This window comes from Muntiacus reevesi, chromosome 8 (genome assembly GCF_963930625.1).
Source record: "Muntiacus reevesi chromosome 8, mMunRee1.1, whole genome shotgun sequence".
NCBI lineage: Eukaryota > Metazoa > Chordata > Mammalia > Artiodactyla > Cervidae > Muntiacus > Muntiacus reevesi.
This window is the reverse complement of record NC_089256.1, coordinates 19,323,587-19,341,973: the sequence shown is the minus strand read 5'-3', so window position 1 is coordinate 19,341,973 and position 18,387 is coordinate 19,323,587. Positions and strand designations below refer to the sequence as shown.

General features: G+C 42.3%; 1 protein-coding gene across 1 annotated transcript; it reads left to right on the top strand.

The window, feature by feature from the left end:
* The first annotated feature begins 4,025 nt into the window (after positions 1 to 4,025).
* LOC136173592 (histone-lysine N-methyltransferase SETMAR-like) lies at positions 4,026 to 17,588 on the top strand. Its single transcript, XM_065943282.1, has 5 exons — positions 4,026 to 4,039; positions 6,151 to 6,433; positions 6,471 to 6,728; positions 6,991 to 7,023; positions 16,474 to 17,588. The coding sequence occupies exons 1-5, from the start codon at positions 4,026 to 4,028 to the stop codon at positions 17,488 to 17,490; spliced, it is 1,605 nt and encodes a 534-aa protein (XP_065799354.1). The 3' UTR covers positions 17,491 to 17,588.
* Positions 17,589 to 18,387: the final 799 nt, after the last annotated feature.

The following is an 18,387-nucleotide window of genomic DNA, read 5'->3' as shown; positions in this document are numbered from 1 at the left end:
AGTCTGACTGGTGAAGAATTGATTCTTTCAAACTGGAGAAAACTCTTAAAAGTCCCCTTGGACAGCAGGGAGATCAAACCAGTCAATCCTAAAGGAAATCAACCCTGAATATTCATTCTAAGGATTGATGCTGAAGCTGAAACTCCAATACTTTGGCCACCTGATTCAAAGACTGACTCATTGGACAAGGCCCTGATGCTGGGAAAGATGGATGGCAGGAGGAGAAGGGGACGATAGAGGATGAGATGTTTGGATGACATCACCAACTCAATGGACATGAGTTTGAGCAAGCTCCAGGAGATGAAGGACAGGGGAGCGAGGTGTGCTGCAGTCCGTAGGGTCGAAAAGAGACATGACTGAGCGACTGAACAACAAAAAAGCACCAACAGTTGAAGGCTGATAACACTATCCAAGCATCACACTAGACTGTCAAGTAAAAAAAAAAAGCAGCCATCCCTTAGAAAATAAAGATTGTGATAATGTCACAAATGGATTTCAGTCCAGAGCAAGACTGGAAGAAGATACTAACACCACTGGGGGCTTTCATCAAACCATTTCTTTTTCAAAACTGGGCCCTCAAAAAAAAGAAAAGAAACCTCTGACACAATACAATTTCTCTTCATACCACTTCATAGAATGGGTTAATGGAACCCTGTATCAGTGGCTTTTATGTCAATGTTAAACCACTACTGAGACTGTTGCAGTGAAAAGGAAAAAAGAGGAATGAGTTTTTCTTTCCCTTTCTTGAGAACAGTGAGCAGACCTGAACATTCCTAGTTTTTACTTTAACTGTTCCTAATCGGTAGTCTGTAACTAAGCTTGGTTTTCTGCCCCCTGACTCTGCCTATCTGTAACTAAGTGTGCTTTTCTGCCCCCCTAAGCCATTTTGTACCTATTATCCTTTGACTCTGTGCTAATTACACCCTGTAGCTGGTGCTCACCTTTGCAGCACTCTCTTCACAGACCACCCCTTTTCTCTTTTTACAAACCGGAAAGAAGACCACAGTACAATAAACAAAAGATAATGGATCCAACTACCGGGATACCAGACTGTCAGAGGCTACCGGAGGCCAGCCAATGACTGTTTTTGAAACATTGCAAAAGGAAGAATATGAGGTCCTAATACTTTTGCTCCTTATCACCGACCCCTGGCTTCAAGCCTTCATCTTATATCAGTCCCTAGACTCCTCATACAGAGAGGAAATCAACCCTGAATATTCAATGAAAGGACATGATACTGAAGCTAAAGCTCCAACACTTTGGTCACCTGATGGGAAGAGATGACTCATTGGAAGACCCAGATGCTGGGAACGATGGAGGGCAGGAGGCAAAGGGGACGACAGAGGATGAGATGGTTAGATGGCATCACTGACTCAATGTCATGAGTTTGAGCAAGCTTCAAGAGATAGTGAAGGACAGGGAAACCCAGTCATGCTGCAGTCCATGGGGCCACAAAGAGTTGGACATGGCTTAGTGACTGAACGACATCAAGACTCCTCATGGAAATGGGGGGGCACAGTTCTTGAGGCATAAGCCTACTGTGTTCCCCTCTCCCCCAGCTGAGGATAAAGGCACCTTTCTATTTCCTCCAGACTCTCTCTCTGCATTTTTTATGTGGCTTCAGTGGGTAGAGAAAGCCAAGATTTTGACCGAAAACAAGTGGAGAAATAAGTTTTCTAATAGAGACCAAATCTTGGTCAGATACTTGGAGGAACTTCAGCAGGAACCAGAGGCATGCCCAGAACTGAGTGATTTAGGGTCAGTGACTGAGGGCGGCCCACATGTGGAGTCTTCTCAAGATAGGCACACCCAGAAGGCAACACTGAACTGCAAGGTGAAAATGAGATAGCTTCAACGATTCCCAAATCAGGGAAAACAGAGGGGATAAAGAGAAGAAATAGTTTAGTAGGAACTGAATTTACCTCTTCATAGCTTTGCCCACTTGGTTGTACTAAATGTCAATAGTGATGATGATCACATACAAGGTTGAACCAAGGAAATGACCCACACTTTCCACTGGGAGCTAGGGGTACATAGATATTCAGAGTAAGTTAAGTAAAATCTGTAGTGTTTGTTTCAGTAATTGACTGGCACAAATGAAGTGCAGGGAGGTTCCTCACTTACACAAATCTTATAGTCATCATCTTGCTCAGTGTCTGTTAGAGGCTTCGACTTATCTGTATATTGGCAGCCAGTCCTAGGTCCAAGATGGCTAACGATGAATGAAGTATTAGCATCTGTTGGAAAACTGCATTCTATGATAGCTGAATATTCAAGCATTCTTGTGTGTGTGTATATGCATGTGCCTGCACATGTGTGTATAAGGAGCTAATTAGAAAGGAAAGTATAGCAGATTGTAATTTGAGCTGTTTTGCTGTTTTTTCTTAAATGTTGACTCTTAGTTTTTAAAAAGCATTTGTGCAAGTTTTAAAGTGAAAATGTTAAATATCTTTAAAGGCAGCGAGGTTATTGCTAAATAGTTTTGAACAACATCATGAATGTACTGAATGACAGTGGACTGTATACTTTTTTTTCCAATTTGTGTCAAGAACCATTTCTACTGATACCTAAATTTTTAATTCTTTTATCACATAGGCCATTAAATGGGTTAAGTAGAGTTCCCTGTATTATACAGGTCTTATTAGTTAGATATTTTATAAATGTTAATACTAATGTTTATATGTCCATCCCAATCTTCTGATTTATCCCTTCCCCTCTTACCCCCAGTAACTGTAAGTTTATTTTCTACATCTGTAACTCTGTTTTGTAAATAAGTTCGTTTGTACCCTTTTTTAGATTCCACATATAAGCAATATCATATGATATTTGTATCTCTCTGTCTGACTTACCTCACTCAATATGACTATCTCTAGGCCCATCTATGTTACTGCAAATGGCATTATTTCAATATTTTGTTATGGCTGAGTAGGACTGTATGCTTTAAAATCATTAATTCAAGTCATGTGAATTTCACCTCTATTTAAGAAAAATATTGCTAGAACCATTCTTTGTGTTATGCTAAGCTGTTCCAAATATGCAAAATTCAATAAGGTAAAAATTAATCTTCTTACTGTTGTTAGCACAATAAATCTCATTTAGACCTCAAATTTTCATAGGCTTTTAATATGTCCAGAAATGCATCTCTAAATAAAACTGTTATGAGCTTTTTCTTATAAAAAACTATTTTAAAATAATAGCAGTTTCTTCCCTGATGGCCCCGTGGTTAGGAATCTACCTAAGCATGCAGGGGACTCCAGTTCCATCCCTGGTGAGGGAATTAAGATCCCTCATGATTCAGAGCACTAAGTCACAATTAGAGAGCCCCTGCATTGTTAAGGAAGATGGGTGCCTCATGCCACAACTAAGACCCAATGCAGCAAAATAAGTAACAAAATAATTTCAAACATAAAAATATATATAAATGGAGTCCAAAAAACCCAGTACCCTTTTTTTATATTCACCTACTTTAACATTTTACCCTATGTTTTATCATTTACTTTATATCTTTCAATATACCACTAAGAACATCCCCTTATATAATCACAGTACATTTATCAACTACAGTGAAGTAAACATTGATCCAATATTTTACCTAATCTGCCATTTGTGTTCCAGTTTTGTCAGTTAACCAAATAACATCCTTTGTAACATCTTCCCTCCAGCACAAGATCTGGGGCATGGTCTGACATTATACATTTTTTTTTTTTTTTAAGAGCCCACAGCTTATTTATTTGATCATTTTTTGTATTTAAAGTACTCCTGCACTCCTTGTTAATGGGGAAGGAGCTCAATTATATGGTAGTGTGAAAATTCTTTGGGATTGCCCTTCTTTGGGGTTGGAATGAAAACTGAAATTTTTCAGTCCTTGGCCATTGCTGAGTCTTCTAAATTTGTGGCATATTGAGTGGAGCACTTTCACAGCATCACCTTTTAGGATCTGAAATAGCTCAACTGGAATTCTATCACTTCCTCTAGCTTTGTTCCCAGTAATGCTTCCTAAGCCCCACTTGACTTTGCACTCTAGGATGTCTGGCTCTGGGTGAGTGGTTATCCAGGACATTATGACTTTTTTGTACAGTTCTTTATATCCTTGCCAACTCTTCTTAAACCATTCTGCTTTCATTAAGGAAACCATTCTGCTTTCCTTAACAAAAAGACCTTTGGTCCTTTATTGTGCCCATCTTTGCATGAAATGTTCCAATATTTTCAATTTTCTTGAAGAGATCTCATCTCTCCCATTCTATTGTTTTCCTCTATTTCTTTGCATTGTTCACTAAAGAAGCCTTTCTTATCTCTCCTTTTTGTTTTCTGGAATTCTGCATTCAGTTAGGTGTATCTTTCCCTTTCTTCCTTGTCTTTCACGTCTCTCAGCTATTTCTTAAGCCTTCTCAAACAACCCCTTTACTTTCCTGCATATTTTTTCCTTTTGGATGGTTTTGATCACCACCTCCTATACAATGTTACAAAAAAATCTGTCCATGTTCTTCAGACATTCTGTCTACCAGGTCTAATCCCTTGACTCTATTCATCACCTCCCCTGTATAATCATAAGAATTTGATTTAGGTCATACCTGAATGGCCTTCTGGTTTTCCCTACTTTCTTCAATTTAAGTCTAAAATTTGCAATAAGCTCATGATCTGAGCCACAGTCAGCTCCAGGTCTTGTGTTTGCTGACTGTATAGAGCTTCTCCGTCCTTGACTGCAAAGAATATAATCAATTTGATTTTGGTATTAACCATCTGGTGATGACCATGCATAGAAAGGTTTGTGTTGTTGGAAGAAGGTGTTTCCTATATTTCCAGTGTGTTCTCTTGTGTTCTCAGGCAGTACTTTTAAACAAAATTTTTTTAGTCAGCAAAGAATCTATAGATGGTGACTGCAGCCATGAAATTAAAATACCCTGGCTTCTTGGAAGAAAAGCTATGACAAACCTAGACAGCATATTAAAAAGCAGAGACATCATTTTGCCAACAAGGATCCATATAGACAAAGCTATGGGCTTTCCAGTAGTCATGTACAGATGTGAGAGTTGGACCATGAAGAAGGCTGAGCACCGAAGAATTGATGCTTTCAAGCTGTGGTGCTGGAGAAGACTCTTCAGAGTCCCTTGGACAGCAAGGAGATCAAACCAGTCAATCCAAAAGGAAATCAACCCTGGATATTCATTGGAAGGACTGATGCTGAAGCACCAATACTTTGGCCACCTGCTGAAAAGAGCCAACTTATTGGAAAAAACGCTGATGCTGGGAAAGACTGAGGGTAGAAGGGGGTGACAGAAGATGAGAGCGTTGTATGGCATCATCAACTCAATGGACATGCGTTTGACCAAACTCGTAAGGCAGGGAAGCCTGGCTGGCCATGCTGCAGTTCATGGGGTCCCAGAGAATTGGCCACGACTCAGCGAGTGAACAACAGCAAGAAAAGAAACTGAGTAATGTGATCTCACCAGTTACGGAATTTCAGCTCTGACCTCCAGCCTGAAGCTCTTTTCCACCTCAGAAAGGTGCTTAGGTCAGCAAGAGGTTTAAAAAAAACAGGCAGGAGCTGGGTGGATGTGCTTTCCCTTCTGCACAGGAGGGGATGGGTGGTCCAGGTGGGGTCTGAGAGAGGGTCTGCGTCCTGGGCCTGGTGTGTGGGGAGGGGCGGGTGGCAACTCAGACGCCCACTGAACTCCTGAGACGAACTGCCAGCACTCTCGGCCCCTCACGCTGACTTAAAGAAGCTACGCAGAAAGACCCCACCCCAGAAACCTAGCAGGGAATCCCGGCCGGGACCCGCGCCTGCGCGGTGGCGCCCTGCACCAACTTTCCTTCCCAAGACCCCCGCATCCTGCGCCTGCGCACTAAGACCCGCTTCCCGCAGACCGCCGACCCTGGAGACCTTTTGTTCTTCAGTCGCTCAGTCGTGTCCGACTCTTTACGATCCCATGGACTGCAGCACGCCAGGCTTCCCTGTCCACATCTTAGGGAGTTTGTTCAAACTCATATCCATTGAGTCATACCTTTTCTTGAGTGCTGCTGTCCATGAGGTCACAAAGAGTCGAACACGACTGAGCGACTGAACAACTGAGAGGCGAGAAACTGGTTCGTAGTTAAACCCGTTGTCTCTCCCTTCCTATTCTGTGAACTATAAACCTTCCGACCCTACAGAGAAGGGACTCCTCGGGGTTTCCCTGGCGCTGGCTGGCGACCGGGTAGCACGGAGGGTTGTGGGTGGGCGCACCCGGAGACCACGTGGCGGGCGTCCGCCAATCAGCGCGCAGACCGCACTTTGCGGCTCGGCTTCAAACAAACTACCGTGAGGCGAGAGCTGCCTGTGGGGCCCCGCCCCCTCGCCTGGGTCTGGGGCCCCGCGAGACGGCGGGAGGGTGGGGGCGCCGAGAGCGGAGGCGGGGCGCAGTGGTCGAGTGACGGCCGGCCTCACCTACTCCGGGTGCGGGCCGCAGAGCGGTGGACCCCGCAGCAGCTAGGCGGGGGCGAGGGCGGGGGGCTGCCCGGCCGGAGGGGAGGGGGAGCCCGCGGCCGGGGGACGCGGGAGGAGGAGGGGGCGGGCTCCCAATCCGGTTCCATCCGGTTCTCCCACCACCCCCGCCGCGGGTCCCAGCAGCTCGGGCGGCGGGAGGAGCGGCAGCGGTCCGGCTACTCAGCTTCGCGAAGGCTCTCGGCGCGCCGCGGCCCTCAGGCACCCGGCTCTCGCCCGCCCCGCCGCCACGATGCCCAAGAGGAAGGTGAGCAGTGGCCGCGTCCCGCACACGCCCACTCCGCCGCCCGCCGTCCTCAGAGCCCCGCGAGGCCCAGGCCCGCCGCTTCCTCTGCAGCGCTGGGCTGGGGAGGCGGCCGGACCTGCGGTGAGCGGGCGGCCGGAGGAGCTTGGGTGGGCGATCCGAACGGTGCGGTGAAGGCCGCTGATGTCACGCGCCCGTGGCCGCTGGGCGTCAGGGCAGTATTGTTCGCGAGCTGCGATCACCGGTTGTCTCTTTCCTCCTGCAGGTCATCTCCGCCGAGGGGTCAGTAAAGGAGGAGGTAAGGCGCCATCCTGCTCCGTTCCCGGGGGTGGTCTCGGTTTGCACCATGCCACGCATTCCTTGCTCGTTTTATATCCTTCCAAAGCTCAAGAGGAGATTGGCGAAGCTATCAGCTGTAGATAAAGCAAGGCCCCTAACCTCTCTTTTTCTGGGTTCAACCCAGGGAAGAAATTGGGTGTTGTTAGGTGTTGGCAAACAGTAACTGTGGTTTCAGAAGGTGAATTTTAAATCATTATAACTAAGCTCAAACATGTTTACTAATCAAAGTAGGAACCATCACAATCAACACGTTGTTGCCAATGAGAAATGTTTGTTTATTCCTTTAGTGTATAAAACCCTGATTTGGGATTCCATGAACTCTTGGAAAACATTTTCTTAGTCATTCTGGTTGTGGAAGCAGCTTTTGTGCAAATAGTTGTCAAGAAACTTGAAGTGGCTGGCAATAGGGTAGGTAAATATGGCAGCAAACAGGCAAAACTTTGTAGCCCAATGCATAAAACTTCTGAAGCATGGTTGTGCCACCTATGGTCTGGCATTGTCGTGGAGAATAATTGGGCCCTTTTTGTTGACCAGTGCTGGCTGCAGGCTCTGCATTGTTTGGTGCATCTCATCGATTTGCTGAGCATACTTCTCAGATGTAATGCTTGCACTTGGATTCGGAAAACTAGTGGATCAGACTGGCAGCACACCACCAAACAATGACCATGACATTTTTTTTGGTACAAGTTCAGGGATTCCTCTTGATCCAACCACTGAACTGGTCACTGCTGGTTGTTGGATAAAAATCTAGTTTTTGTGGCTCGTCACAGTTGGGTTGAGATATGGTTCATTGTTGTTGCATTTAGACAGCACTTCAAATCACGATTCTTTTGATCTGAAGTCTGTTCGTGAGGCACGCACTTATCGAGTTCTTTCACGTTTCCAATTTGCTTCAAATGCCAAATGACGGTAGAATGGTTGATGTTGAATTCTTGGGCAACTTTTTGTGCCGTTGTAAGAGGATCACCTTTGATGATGCTCTCAGTTGGTAGCTGTCAACTTCTTATGGCCAGCCACTACACTCCTCATCTTCAAGTCCCTTGTCTCCTTTTCGAAACTTCCTGAACCACTACTGCACTGTACTTTCCTTAGCACCTGGGCCAAATGTGTGTGCGATCCATTTTGAACTTGAATAAAAAAGTCACTCTAATTTGCTTTTTCTCTTAACATCACTTTTGTCGTATAAATAGCAAGTAATAAATCATAACAAAAGTTTAAAAAGCGGTAAATGCACATTACATTCATGTATAGCATAACCTCATTAATTTTAGAATGTATCCCTATATAAGACCGCAAGTTCAACAATGCAAAACCACAGTTACTTTTGCACCAACCTAATAACTTTACCTTTTACAAATCTGTTCCTTCAAAAGTGGAAACGAAGCCAAATGGGCAGCAGGAAAGGTAAGTTTCAAACTCACCTTTAAAGACCATGGTGTCTTCGAAATGTTCCAGTGCTGCTAATGCATACTGCTGGCCACTGACATCTTGACTATGAGTATCTCAAAATCAACCAGAGTTTGGTGTCATAGCCTCTTGAAAAGTAGGAGTTTTATCTTATTCACCACTTTTTAAGTTTGTGTTATAACAGGTTCACTAAACAACGTTGTTTCTGGTCTGGGTAAAATACAGTAGATATTGTCATTGTCCTGTGGCTTCCCTAGTGACTCAGGGGTAAAAAATCCCCCTGCAGTGCAGGAGCCTCAGGAGATGTGTGTTCTACCCCTGGGTCAGGAAGATCTCCTGGGAAAGGGAATGGCAACCCACTCCAGTATTCTTTCCTGGAGAACCCCATAGACAAAGGAGCCTGGTGGGCTACAGTCCATAAGGTCGCAAAGAGTCAGACATGACTGAAGCAACTTGGCACAGTCATTTACCTGGCTTATGGTAATATTAATATAATGTATCAGATTAATGCTACTGCAGAATTTGGGAAATTTAAGACAGGTGAAAATACTGAAGAATAACCTTCGCTTACCAGGGAAATCCATTCTTTCCATTGTGTGCATTTTGGTTAGTATATCTGTTGGTTACATGCTTGTACTTTCTCATATGACAATATCAGCAAAGCTAGGGCTGAGGCCAGGAAATGGGGAATGTATAACTTTTTGCAAGTAAGGTTCCCAGGGCAAGATAGGGGGTCATACCTTATGTGCAGGGGGAGATCAAGAGGTGTGTTCTTTGAGAACATGACCAACAATCTTCTAAAATTATTTTATGTACAGTAATGTGTATTATTGATAAGTCATGTTGCTTTTTGTGGCCCCGTGGACTGCAGCATACCAGGCTTCCCCATCCTTCACTATCTCCTGGAAATGCTCAAACTTAAGTCCATCGAGTTGGTGATGCTAATCAACCATCTCATCCTCTGTTTCCCCCTTCTCCTTCGCCCTTGATCTTTCCCAGCATCGAGGTCTTTTCCAGTGAGCTGCCGTTTCACCTGACGTAGCCAAAATATTGGAGCTTCCCCTTCAGCGTCAGTCCTTCCAATGAATATTCAGGGTTGATTTCCTTTAGAATTGACTGGTTTGAAGCTGTCCAAGGGACTCTCAAGAGTGTTCTCCAGGACCACAATTTGAAAGGATTAGGTACTCAGCCACCTTTAAGGTCTAACTGTGACATCTGCACATGACTCCTGGAAAAACCATAGCTTTGACTCTTGGGAACTTGTCAGCAAAGCGATGTCTCTGTTTTTTAATACTCTGTATAGGTTTGTAATAGCTTTTCTTCCAAGGTGCAAGCGTCTTAGTTTCATGACTGCCCTCACTGTCCACAATGATTTTGGAGCCCAAGAAAATAAAATCTGTCACTTTTTCCACTTTTCTCCCTTCTAGTTGCCATGAAGAAATAGCACCAGATGCTATGATCTTAGTCTTTTGAATTTTAATCCAGCTTCTTCACGCTTCTCTTTAGTCCTCATCAAGAGACTCTTTAGTTTCTCTTCACTTTCTGCTATTAGAGTGGTATCATCTGCGTATCTGAGGTTGTTGATATTTCTCCTGGCAATCTTGATTCCAGCTTGTGATTCATCCAGCCCAGGATTTCACATGATATACTCTGCATAGAAGTTAAATAAGCAGGATGACAATATACAGTTTTGACATACTCCTTTCCCAATTTTGAACCAGTGGATTGGTCCATGTCTAGTTCTAACTGTTGCTGCTTGACCTGCATACAGATTTCTCAAGAGACAACTATGTTGGTCTGTCCATTTCTTTTAAGAATTTTCCACAGTTTGTTGTGATCCACATAGTCAAAGGCTTTAGCATAGTCATTGATGCAGAAGTAGTTGTTTTTCTGGAATTCCCTTGTTTTTCTGTGATCCAGCAGATGTTGGCAATTTGATCTCTGGTTCCTCTGCCTTTTGGAATCCACCTTGTGCATCTGGAAGTTCTCAGTTCACATACTGCTGATGCCTACTTTGAAGGATTTTGATTGTTGCCTTGCTAGAATGTGAAATGAGCACAGTTGTGCAGTAGTTTGAACATTCTTTGGCATTGCCCTTCTTTGGGATTCGAATGAAAACTGACCTTTTCCAGTCCTGTGGCCATTGCTGAGTTTTCCAAATTTGATGGCATACTGGGTGCAGCACTTTAACAGCATCATCTTTTAGGATTTGAAATAGCTCAGCTGCAATTCCATCACTTTCTCTACTTTTCTTTGCAGTAAGCCTCCCTAACCCCGTCACTTTCTCTACTTTTCTTTGCAGTAAGCCTCCCTAACCCCGACTTGATTTCACACCCCAGCATGTCTGACTGTAGGTGAGTGACCACACCATTGTGGTTATCTGGATTATTAAGACCTTTTTGCATAGTTTTTCTGTGTATTCTTGCCACCTCTTTTTAATTTCTTCTGCTTCTTAGATCCTTACTGTTTCTGTCCTTTATCATGTCCATCCTTGCATGAAATGTTTCCTTGATAACTGATTTCTTGAAGAGATCTCTAGTCTTTCCCATTCTATTGTTTTTCTCTCTTTGGGATGGTTTTGGTCACCACCTCCTGTACACTCTTACAGACTTATCCAAAGTTCCTCAGGCACTCTGTCTACCAGAGTCTATTCCTTGAATCTATTCATCATCTCCACTGTATAATCATAGGGATTTGATTTAGGTCCTACCTGAATGGCCTACTGGTTTTCCCTACTTTCTTCAATTTAAGGCTGAATTTTGCAATAAGGAACTCGTGATCTGAGCCATAGTTAACTCTGGGTCTTGTTTTTGCTGACTGTATAGAGGGTCTCCATCCTTCACTGCAAAGAATATAATCAGTTGATTTCAATATTAACCATCTGGTGATGTCCATGTGTAGAGTCATCTCTCGTGTTGTTGGAAAAGGGTGTTTGCTATGACCTGTGTATTCTCTTGACAAAACTCTATTAGCCTTTGCCCTACTTCATTTTGTACTCCAAGGTCAAACTTGCCTGTTACTCGGGGTGTCTGTTAACTTCCTTAGCTTTGCATTTCAATCCAGTGATGAAAAGGATATTTTTTGGTGTTAGTTCTAGAAAGTTTTGTAGGTCATAGAACCGGTCAACTTCAGCTTCTTCAGCATTTGTGGTTGGGGCATAGACTTGGATTACTGTGATGTTGAATGGTTTTTCTTGGAAAGGAACTAAGATCATTCTGTCATTTTTGAGGCTGCACACAAATACTGCATTTCTGATTGTTCTGTTGACTGTGAGGGCTACTCCATTTCTTCTAAGGGATTCTTACCCACAGTAGTAGATATAATGGTCACCTGAATTAAATTTGCCCGTTCCCATCCATTTTAGTTCACTGATTCCTAAGATGATGTTTTCTCTTGTCATCTGCTTGACCACGTCCAATATACCTTGATTCATGGACTAACATTCCATGTTCCAATGCAGTACTGTTCTTTACAGCATTGGGTTTTACTTTCTTCACCAGATATGTCCGAAATTGAGTATTGTTTCTGCTTTAGCTGAGCCTCTTCATTATTTCTGGAGCTATTAGTAATTGTCCTCTGTTCTTCCCCAGTAGTATATTGGACACCTTCCAACATGGGGGGCTCATCTTTCAGTGTCATATCTTTTTTTCATTTTTACATAGTTCATGGAGTTCTCGTGGCCAGAATACTGGAGTGGTTTACCATTCTTTTCTCCAGTAGATCACGTTTTGTCAGAATTCTCCACTATGACCTGTCCTTCTTGGGTGGCCCTGTGAGGCATGGCTCATAGCTTCATTGAGTTATACAAGCTCCTTCTCCACAAGTCACTGACCTATGAAGGAAAGAAGAGAAGTGAAAAGCAAGGGAGAAAGGGAAAGGTTTATCCAGCTGAATCCAGAGATCCAGAGCAACATGAAAACCTTCTTCAATGAACAATGCAAAGAAATATAGGAAGACAGCAGAAAGGGAAAAACTAGAAATCTCTTCAAGAAAATTAGAGATATCAAAGAAACATTTCATGCAGAGAAGGGCACAATAAAGGACAGAAATGGTAAAGACCTAATAGACACAGAAGAGATCAAGAAGAGATGTCAAGAATACACAGAAAAACTGTACAAAAAAAAATCTTAATGACGCGGATAACCACGACAGTGTGGTCACTCACTCAGAGCCAGGCATTCTGGAGTGTAAAGTCAAGTGGGCCTTAGGAAGCACTTCTTCAAGTAAAGCTAGTTGAGATGATGGAATTCCAGCAGAGCTATTTAAAATCCTAAATGATGATGCTATTTAAGTTCTACACTCAATATATTAGCAAATTTGGAAAACCAGCAGTTGCCACAGGACTGGAAAAGGTCAATTCATCCCAATTCCCAAGAAGGACATTAGTAAAAAATGTTCAAACTACTGGCCAGTTGCACTCATTTCCCATGCTAGTAAGGTTATGTTCAAAAGCCTTTAAGCTAGGCTTCAGCAGTACATAAACTGAAACTTCCAGATATTCAAGCTGGGTTTAGAAAAGGTGGAGAAACCAGAGATCAAATTGCCAGGATTCACTGGATCATAGAGAAATCAAGGTAATTCCAGAAAAACATCTATTTCTGTGTCATTGACTACCATAAAGCCCTTGACTGTGTATCATAACAAACTGTGGAAAACTCTTTAAAAAGATAGAAATACCAGACCATCTTCCCTGTCTCCCGAGAAATCTGCATGCAGGTCAAGAAGCAACAGTTAGAATCTTCTATGAAACAACTGACTGGTTCAAGACTGAGAAAGGAGTATGACAAGGCTGTTTATTGTCACCCTGCTTTTTTATATGCAGAGAACATCATGGGAAATGCTGGGCTGGATGAGTTACAAACTTGGATCAAGATTGTTGGGAGAAATATCAACAACCTCAGATACAGAGATGACACCACTCTAATGATAGAAAGTGAAGAGGAACTAAAGAGCCTCTTGGTGAGGGTAAAAAGAGGAGAGTGAAAAAGCCGGCTTTAAACTCAATATTAAAAATCTAAGTTCATGGCATCTGGTCCCAACACTTCACGGCAAATAGAAGGGGGAATGGTGCAAACAGTGACAGATTTCCTCTTCCTGGGCTCTGAAATCACTGTGTATGGTAACGTCAGCCATGAAATTAGAAGACGATTGTTTCTTGGCAGGAAAGCTATGACACACCTAGACAGTGTATTAAAAAGCAAAAACATTGCTTGGCTGACAAAAGTTTGATTAGTCAAACCAGTAGTCATGTGTGGATGTGATAGTTGGGCCATAAAAAAGGCAGAGCGTCACAAGAAATGATGCTTTTGAACTCTAGTGCTGGAGAAGAATCTTGAGAGTTCCTTGGAGAGCAAGAAGATCAAACCGGTTGATCCTAAAGGAAATCAACGCTGAATACTCATTGTAAAGACTGAAGCTGGAGCTCCAATACTTTCACCACCAGATGTGAATAGACTACTCTCTGGGAAAGACCCTGATGCTGAGAAAGATAGAAGGAGAAGGGGATGACATAGGATGAGACGGTTGGATGGCATTACTAATTCAATGGACATGAACTCGGGCAAACTCCAGGATATGGTGAGGGATAGGGAGGCCTGGCATGCCACAGTCCATGGGGTCACAGAATTGGACACAACTTACCAACCAAATACAGAGAGTGGAGTGTAAGAATCTTAGTGCTTTTCCAATAGAAGGTTCTGTTTTGTGATCTTTTATAAAAGGATTCAGGGAAGGTATAGGCATAGTATGTCAACTTGGAATTTCTCAGACCAGAAAAATTGAAAGAATTCTGTACGAAAATTCAGTAAAGGGAAATTTCATGAAGGTGGGGGAAAAATAGTGGATCTTGTTGCATGAAAAGTTTACTATTATTATTTATGTTTATTTGCTTTTTCAGTAAACCAGTTGGCTGAAATAATATGCCTATTTTATGTTACATTTTTCTTATTTATCTGGTTTTATTTTGATCTCCCCTAAAAGTTTTTTTTCGTTGTTGTTAATAATAAAAAGAGTTCAGGAACTTCCCTGTGGTTCAGTGGTTAAGACTCCCAAGTTCCCAATGCAGGGAGCCCAGATTCCTTCCCTGGTTAAGGAACTAAGATCCCATATGCTGATCTGAGCCGCCAAAAGAGGGTGGGGGGAAGAAAAGATTTTACTTCCAGTTCGGCTTTGGACATCAGATGTAAATAATGTTTTTCTTCCTCCCATGGAAAGGCCAACAGGTAAGTTTTTGCATGTTCCTTGAGAAACAAACCTATTGGTTTAGTTTTCCCAAAGGAAAAATGATGGGGAAAGGAAGGAGCTTTTTTCCCTTTAGTTGTCTTTCTAATTGATCCATTTTGAAGGCTTAAACAGAAGGTAAAGCTTTTGGTATCTTGAATACCATGATGCAGACTTGTAGATTTATTTTATTTTGTTTCCTCTTGCTTTCTAGCTATTAAAAGTAGTATTGTTTCAGTACAGGATATGTTCAGTTTTAAGGTTTCACATTTGTATGTTACTATGATAGTGATTATAAAATTAATAAGAAATTGGGGGGGGTGAAAAAAAATAAAATTAAATTAATAAGAAATTGAAAAGAAGTAAGATTGTTTAAGAATGTTTTTAAATGAGGTACCATTACACGCCAGTCAGGATGGCTGCTATCCAAAAGTCTACAAGCAATAAATGCTGGAGAGGGTGTAGAGAAAAGGGAACCCTCTTACACTGTTGGTGGGAATGCAACTAGTACAGCCACTATGGAAAACAGTGTGGAGATTTCTTAAAAAACTGGAAAAAGAACTGCCATATGACCCAGCAATACCACTTCTGGGCGTACACACTGAGGAAACCAGATCAGAAAGAGACACGTGCACCCCAATGTTCATTGCAGCACTGTTTATAATAGCCAGGACGTGGAAGCAACCTAGATGCCCATCAGCAGACGAATGGATAAGGAAGCTGTGGTACATATACACCATGGAATATTACTCAACCATTAAAAAGAATTCATTTGAATCAGTTCTAATGAGATGGATGAAACTGGAGCCCATTATACAGAGTGAAGTAAGCCAGAAAGATAAACACCAATACAGTATAGTAATGCATATATATGGAATTTAGAAAGGTGGTAGCGATAACCCTATATGCAAGACAGAAAAAGAGACACAGAAGTACAGAACAGACTTTCGGACTCTGTGGGAGAAGGTGAGGGTGGGATGTTTCGAGAGAACAGCATCGAAACATGTATATTATCTAGGGTGAAACAGATCACCAGCCCAGGTTGGATGCATGAGACAAGTGCTCGGGCCTGGTGCACTGGGAAGACCCAGAGGGATGGGGTGGGGAGGGAGGTGGGAGGGGGGATCGGGATGGGGAATACATGTAAATCCATGGCTGATTCATGTCAATGTATGACAAAACCCACTACAATATTGTAAAGTAATTAGCCTCCAACTAATAAAAATAAATGAAAAAAAAAGTTAAAAAAAAGAATGTTTTTAAATACAGAAACAATTGTGACACTTTGTGGTATCAGTGTGTGTAGCAGTGTTGTCCCAAATCTGTTTGTTATTAGGTAATTTATTCTAAGGATACTGAATTGCTAATGGTTGTCATGCTGTCATGTATGAAATGTCACTATTGGCACAGAATCTATTCCACTGATTTTTTTTCCCCATCTTAGCATTGAAGTTGTGAGATCTGCTTTTGTAGCTGTTTAATGCAGGTATTGGTCAGTATTGTAAAACTCATTAGTGACTTAATTTGGCTGTTAACTACCTTCTCTACTTAAAGGAAATAAATATTTGTTACATTTCTCCTTCCCCATTGATGAATGGTATCCAAAAATACTGTTGTATTGATTGGTGCAAAAGTTATTGTGGTTTTTGCATTGTTCAAATTTTCCATTTGATATTGGAATATATTCTTAAATGTGGTTTTGTTATACATCACTTTAATGGGCATTTCTTGATTTATGTTTTTTTCCTAATGACTTACTATTTGCTGTTGATGTTGATTTTAGACTATGGAAATGATGTTAGAGAAAAAGCAAATTCGAGCAATTTTCTTATTCGAGTTCAAAATGGGTCGTAAAGCAGCAGAGACAACTCGCAACATCAACAACGCATTTGGCCCAGGAACTGCTAAGGAACGTACGGTGCAGTGGTGGTTTAAGAAGTTTCGCAAAGGAGATGAGAGCCTTGAAGATGACGAGCGTAGTGCACGGCCATCAGAAGTTGACAACGACCAATTAAGAGAAATCATTGATGCCGATCCTCTTAAAACTACACGAAAAATTGCCGAAGAACTCAAGGTCAACCATTCTACAGTTGTTCGGCATTTGAAGCAAATTGGAAAGGTGAAGAAGCTCAATAAGTGGGTGCCTCATGAGCTGACTGAAAATCAAAAAAATCGTCGTTTTGAAGTGTCATCTTCTCTTATTCTACGCAACAACAACGAACCATTTCTCGATCGGATTGTGACATGCCACGAAAAGTGGATTTTATCTGATAACCGGCAACAATCAGCTCAGAGATTGGATCGAGGGAAAACTCTGAACTTGTACCCAAAAAAGATCATGGTCACTGTTTGGTGGTCTGCTGCCGGTCTTATCCACTATAGCTTTCTGAATCCTGGTGAAACCATTACATCTGAGAAGTATGCTCAACAAATCAACGAGATGCATCAAAAACTACAACACCTACAGCCAGCATTGGTCAACAGAAAGGGCCCAGTTCTTCTCCATGACAACACCCGACCACATGTCGCACAACCAGCCCTTCAGAAGTTTAATGAATTGGGCTACGAAGTTTTGCCTCATCCGCCATATTCACCTGACCTCTTACCAACAGACTACCACTTCTTCAAGCATCTCGACAACTTTTTGCAGGGTAAACACTTCCACAACCAGCAGGATGCAGAAAATGCTTTCCAAGAGTTTGTCGAATCCCGAAGCACGGGTTTTTACACTACTGGAATAAATGAACTTACTTCTCGTTGGCAAAAATGTGTTGATTGTAATGGTTCCTATTTTGACTAATAAAGATGTGTTTGAGCCTATATATAATAATTTAAAATTCATGTTCCAAAAGTGCAGTTACTTTTGCACCAAATAAACAATTTGTTGTTTATAAGCCACCCAGTCTATGGCATTTTTGTTACAGCAGCCCCATCATATTAAAACACTTCCTTTCCATATTTGGAAAGGCATACTTCACTGGGAGCAGGAAAGAATAATGTGACATGTTCCTCCTGGCTTAATGTTCTTTTTAAAATAACAGTAAGTACATTGGACTGCTGGAAAGGAAATCTTGTAACAATAATAATGCCAGTGATCTTGTCTTGTAACAAATATTTATACAGTCATATATCCATAAATACAGTCACGTATCCATAAAGTTTGCACGCAGGCTAGAAACAAGCACTGCATGATAAGATCTATATCTGTTGTTCATCCTTGGGCTCTTTGTGTTGCAGCATTTCCGGCCAACTTATTGAACAGAGTGGTCCTCAAGAGCTCTTGTATCAGGGCCCATATCTTTGTTCTCTGCATCCCTTACATCTCATCCTTCTGCAGCTTGGATATCCAGCATAGTAGTGAACAGAGGCATTTAAGTCTTTGACCATCGTCTCCCCTCTCACCTCCTTTTGCACGCTGGCTCACAGCTGCCCTCGTTTATACTCAGTCTTCACCACATGAACAAACTGGCCCAGACTGGGCTTCTTGGGATGCAGTAGAGCACAGCCCAGCACAGTAGGGTTTGGAACTCACTCTGCTTCTTACCTTCCTTTCTGCTCTCTAACTTGAGTCTGGTTCCTCCCTACCACTTGCTGAAGTGGGTCCATCAGGAACAGGTGGTGACACTTTCCAATCCCTGGTTGACTATTCACATCCGTTTGGTTTCAGCCTCCAGAGCACATCACTTCTTTCAGCTCT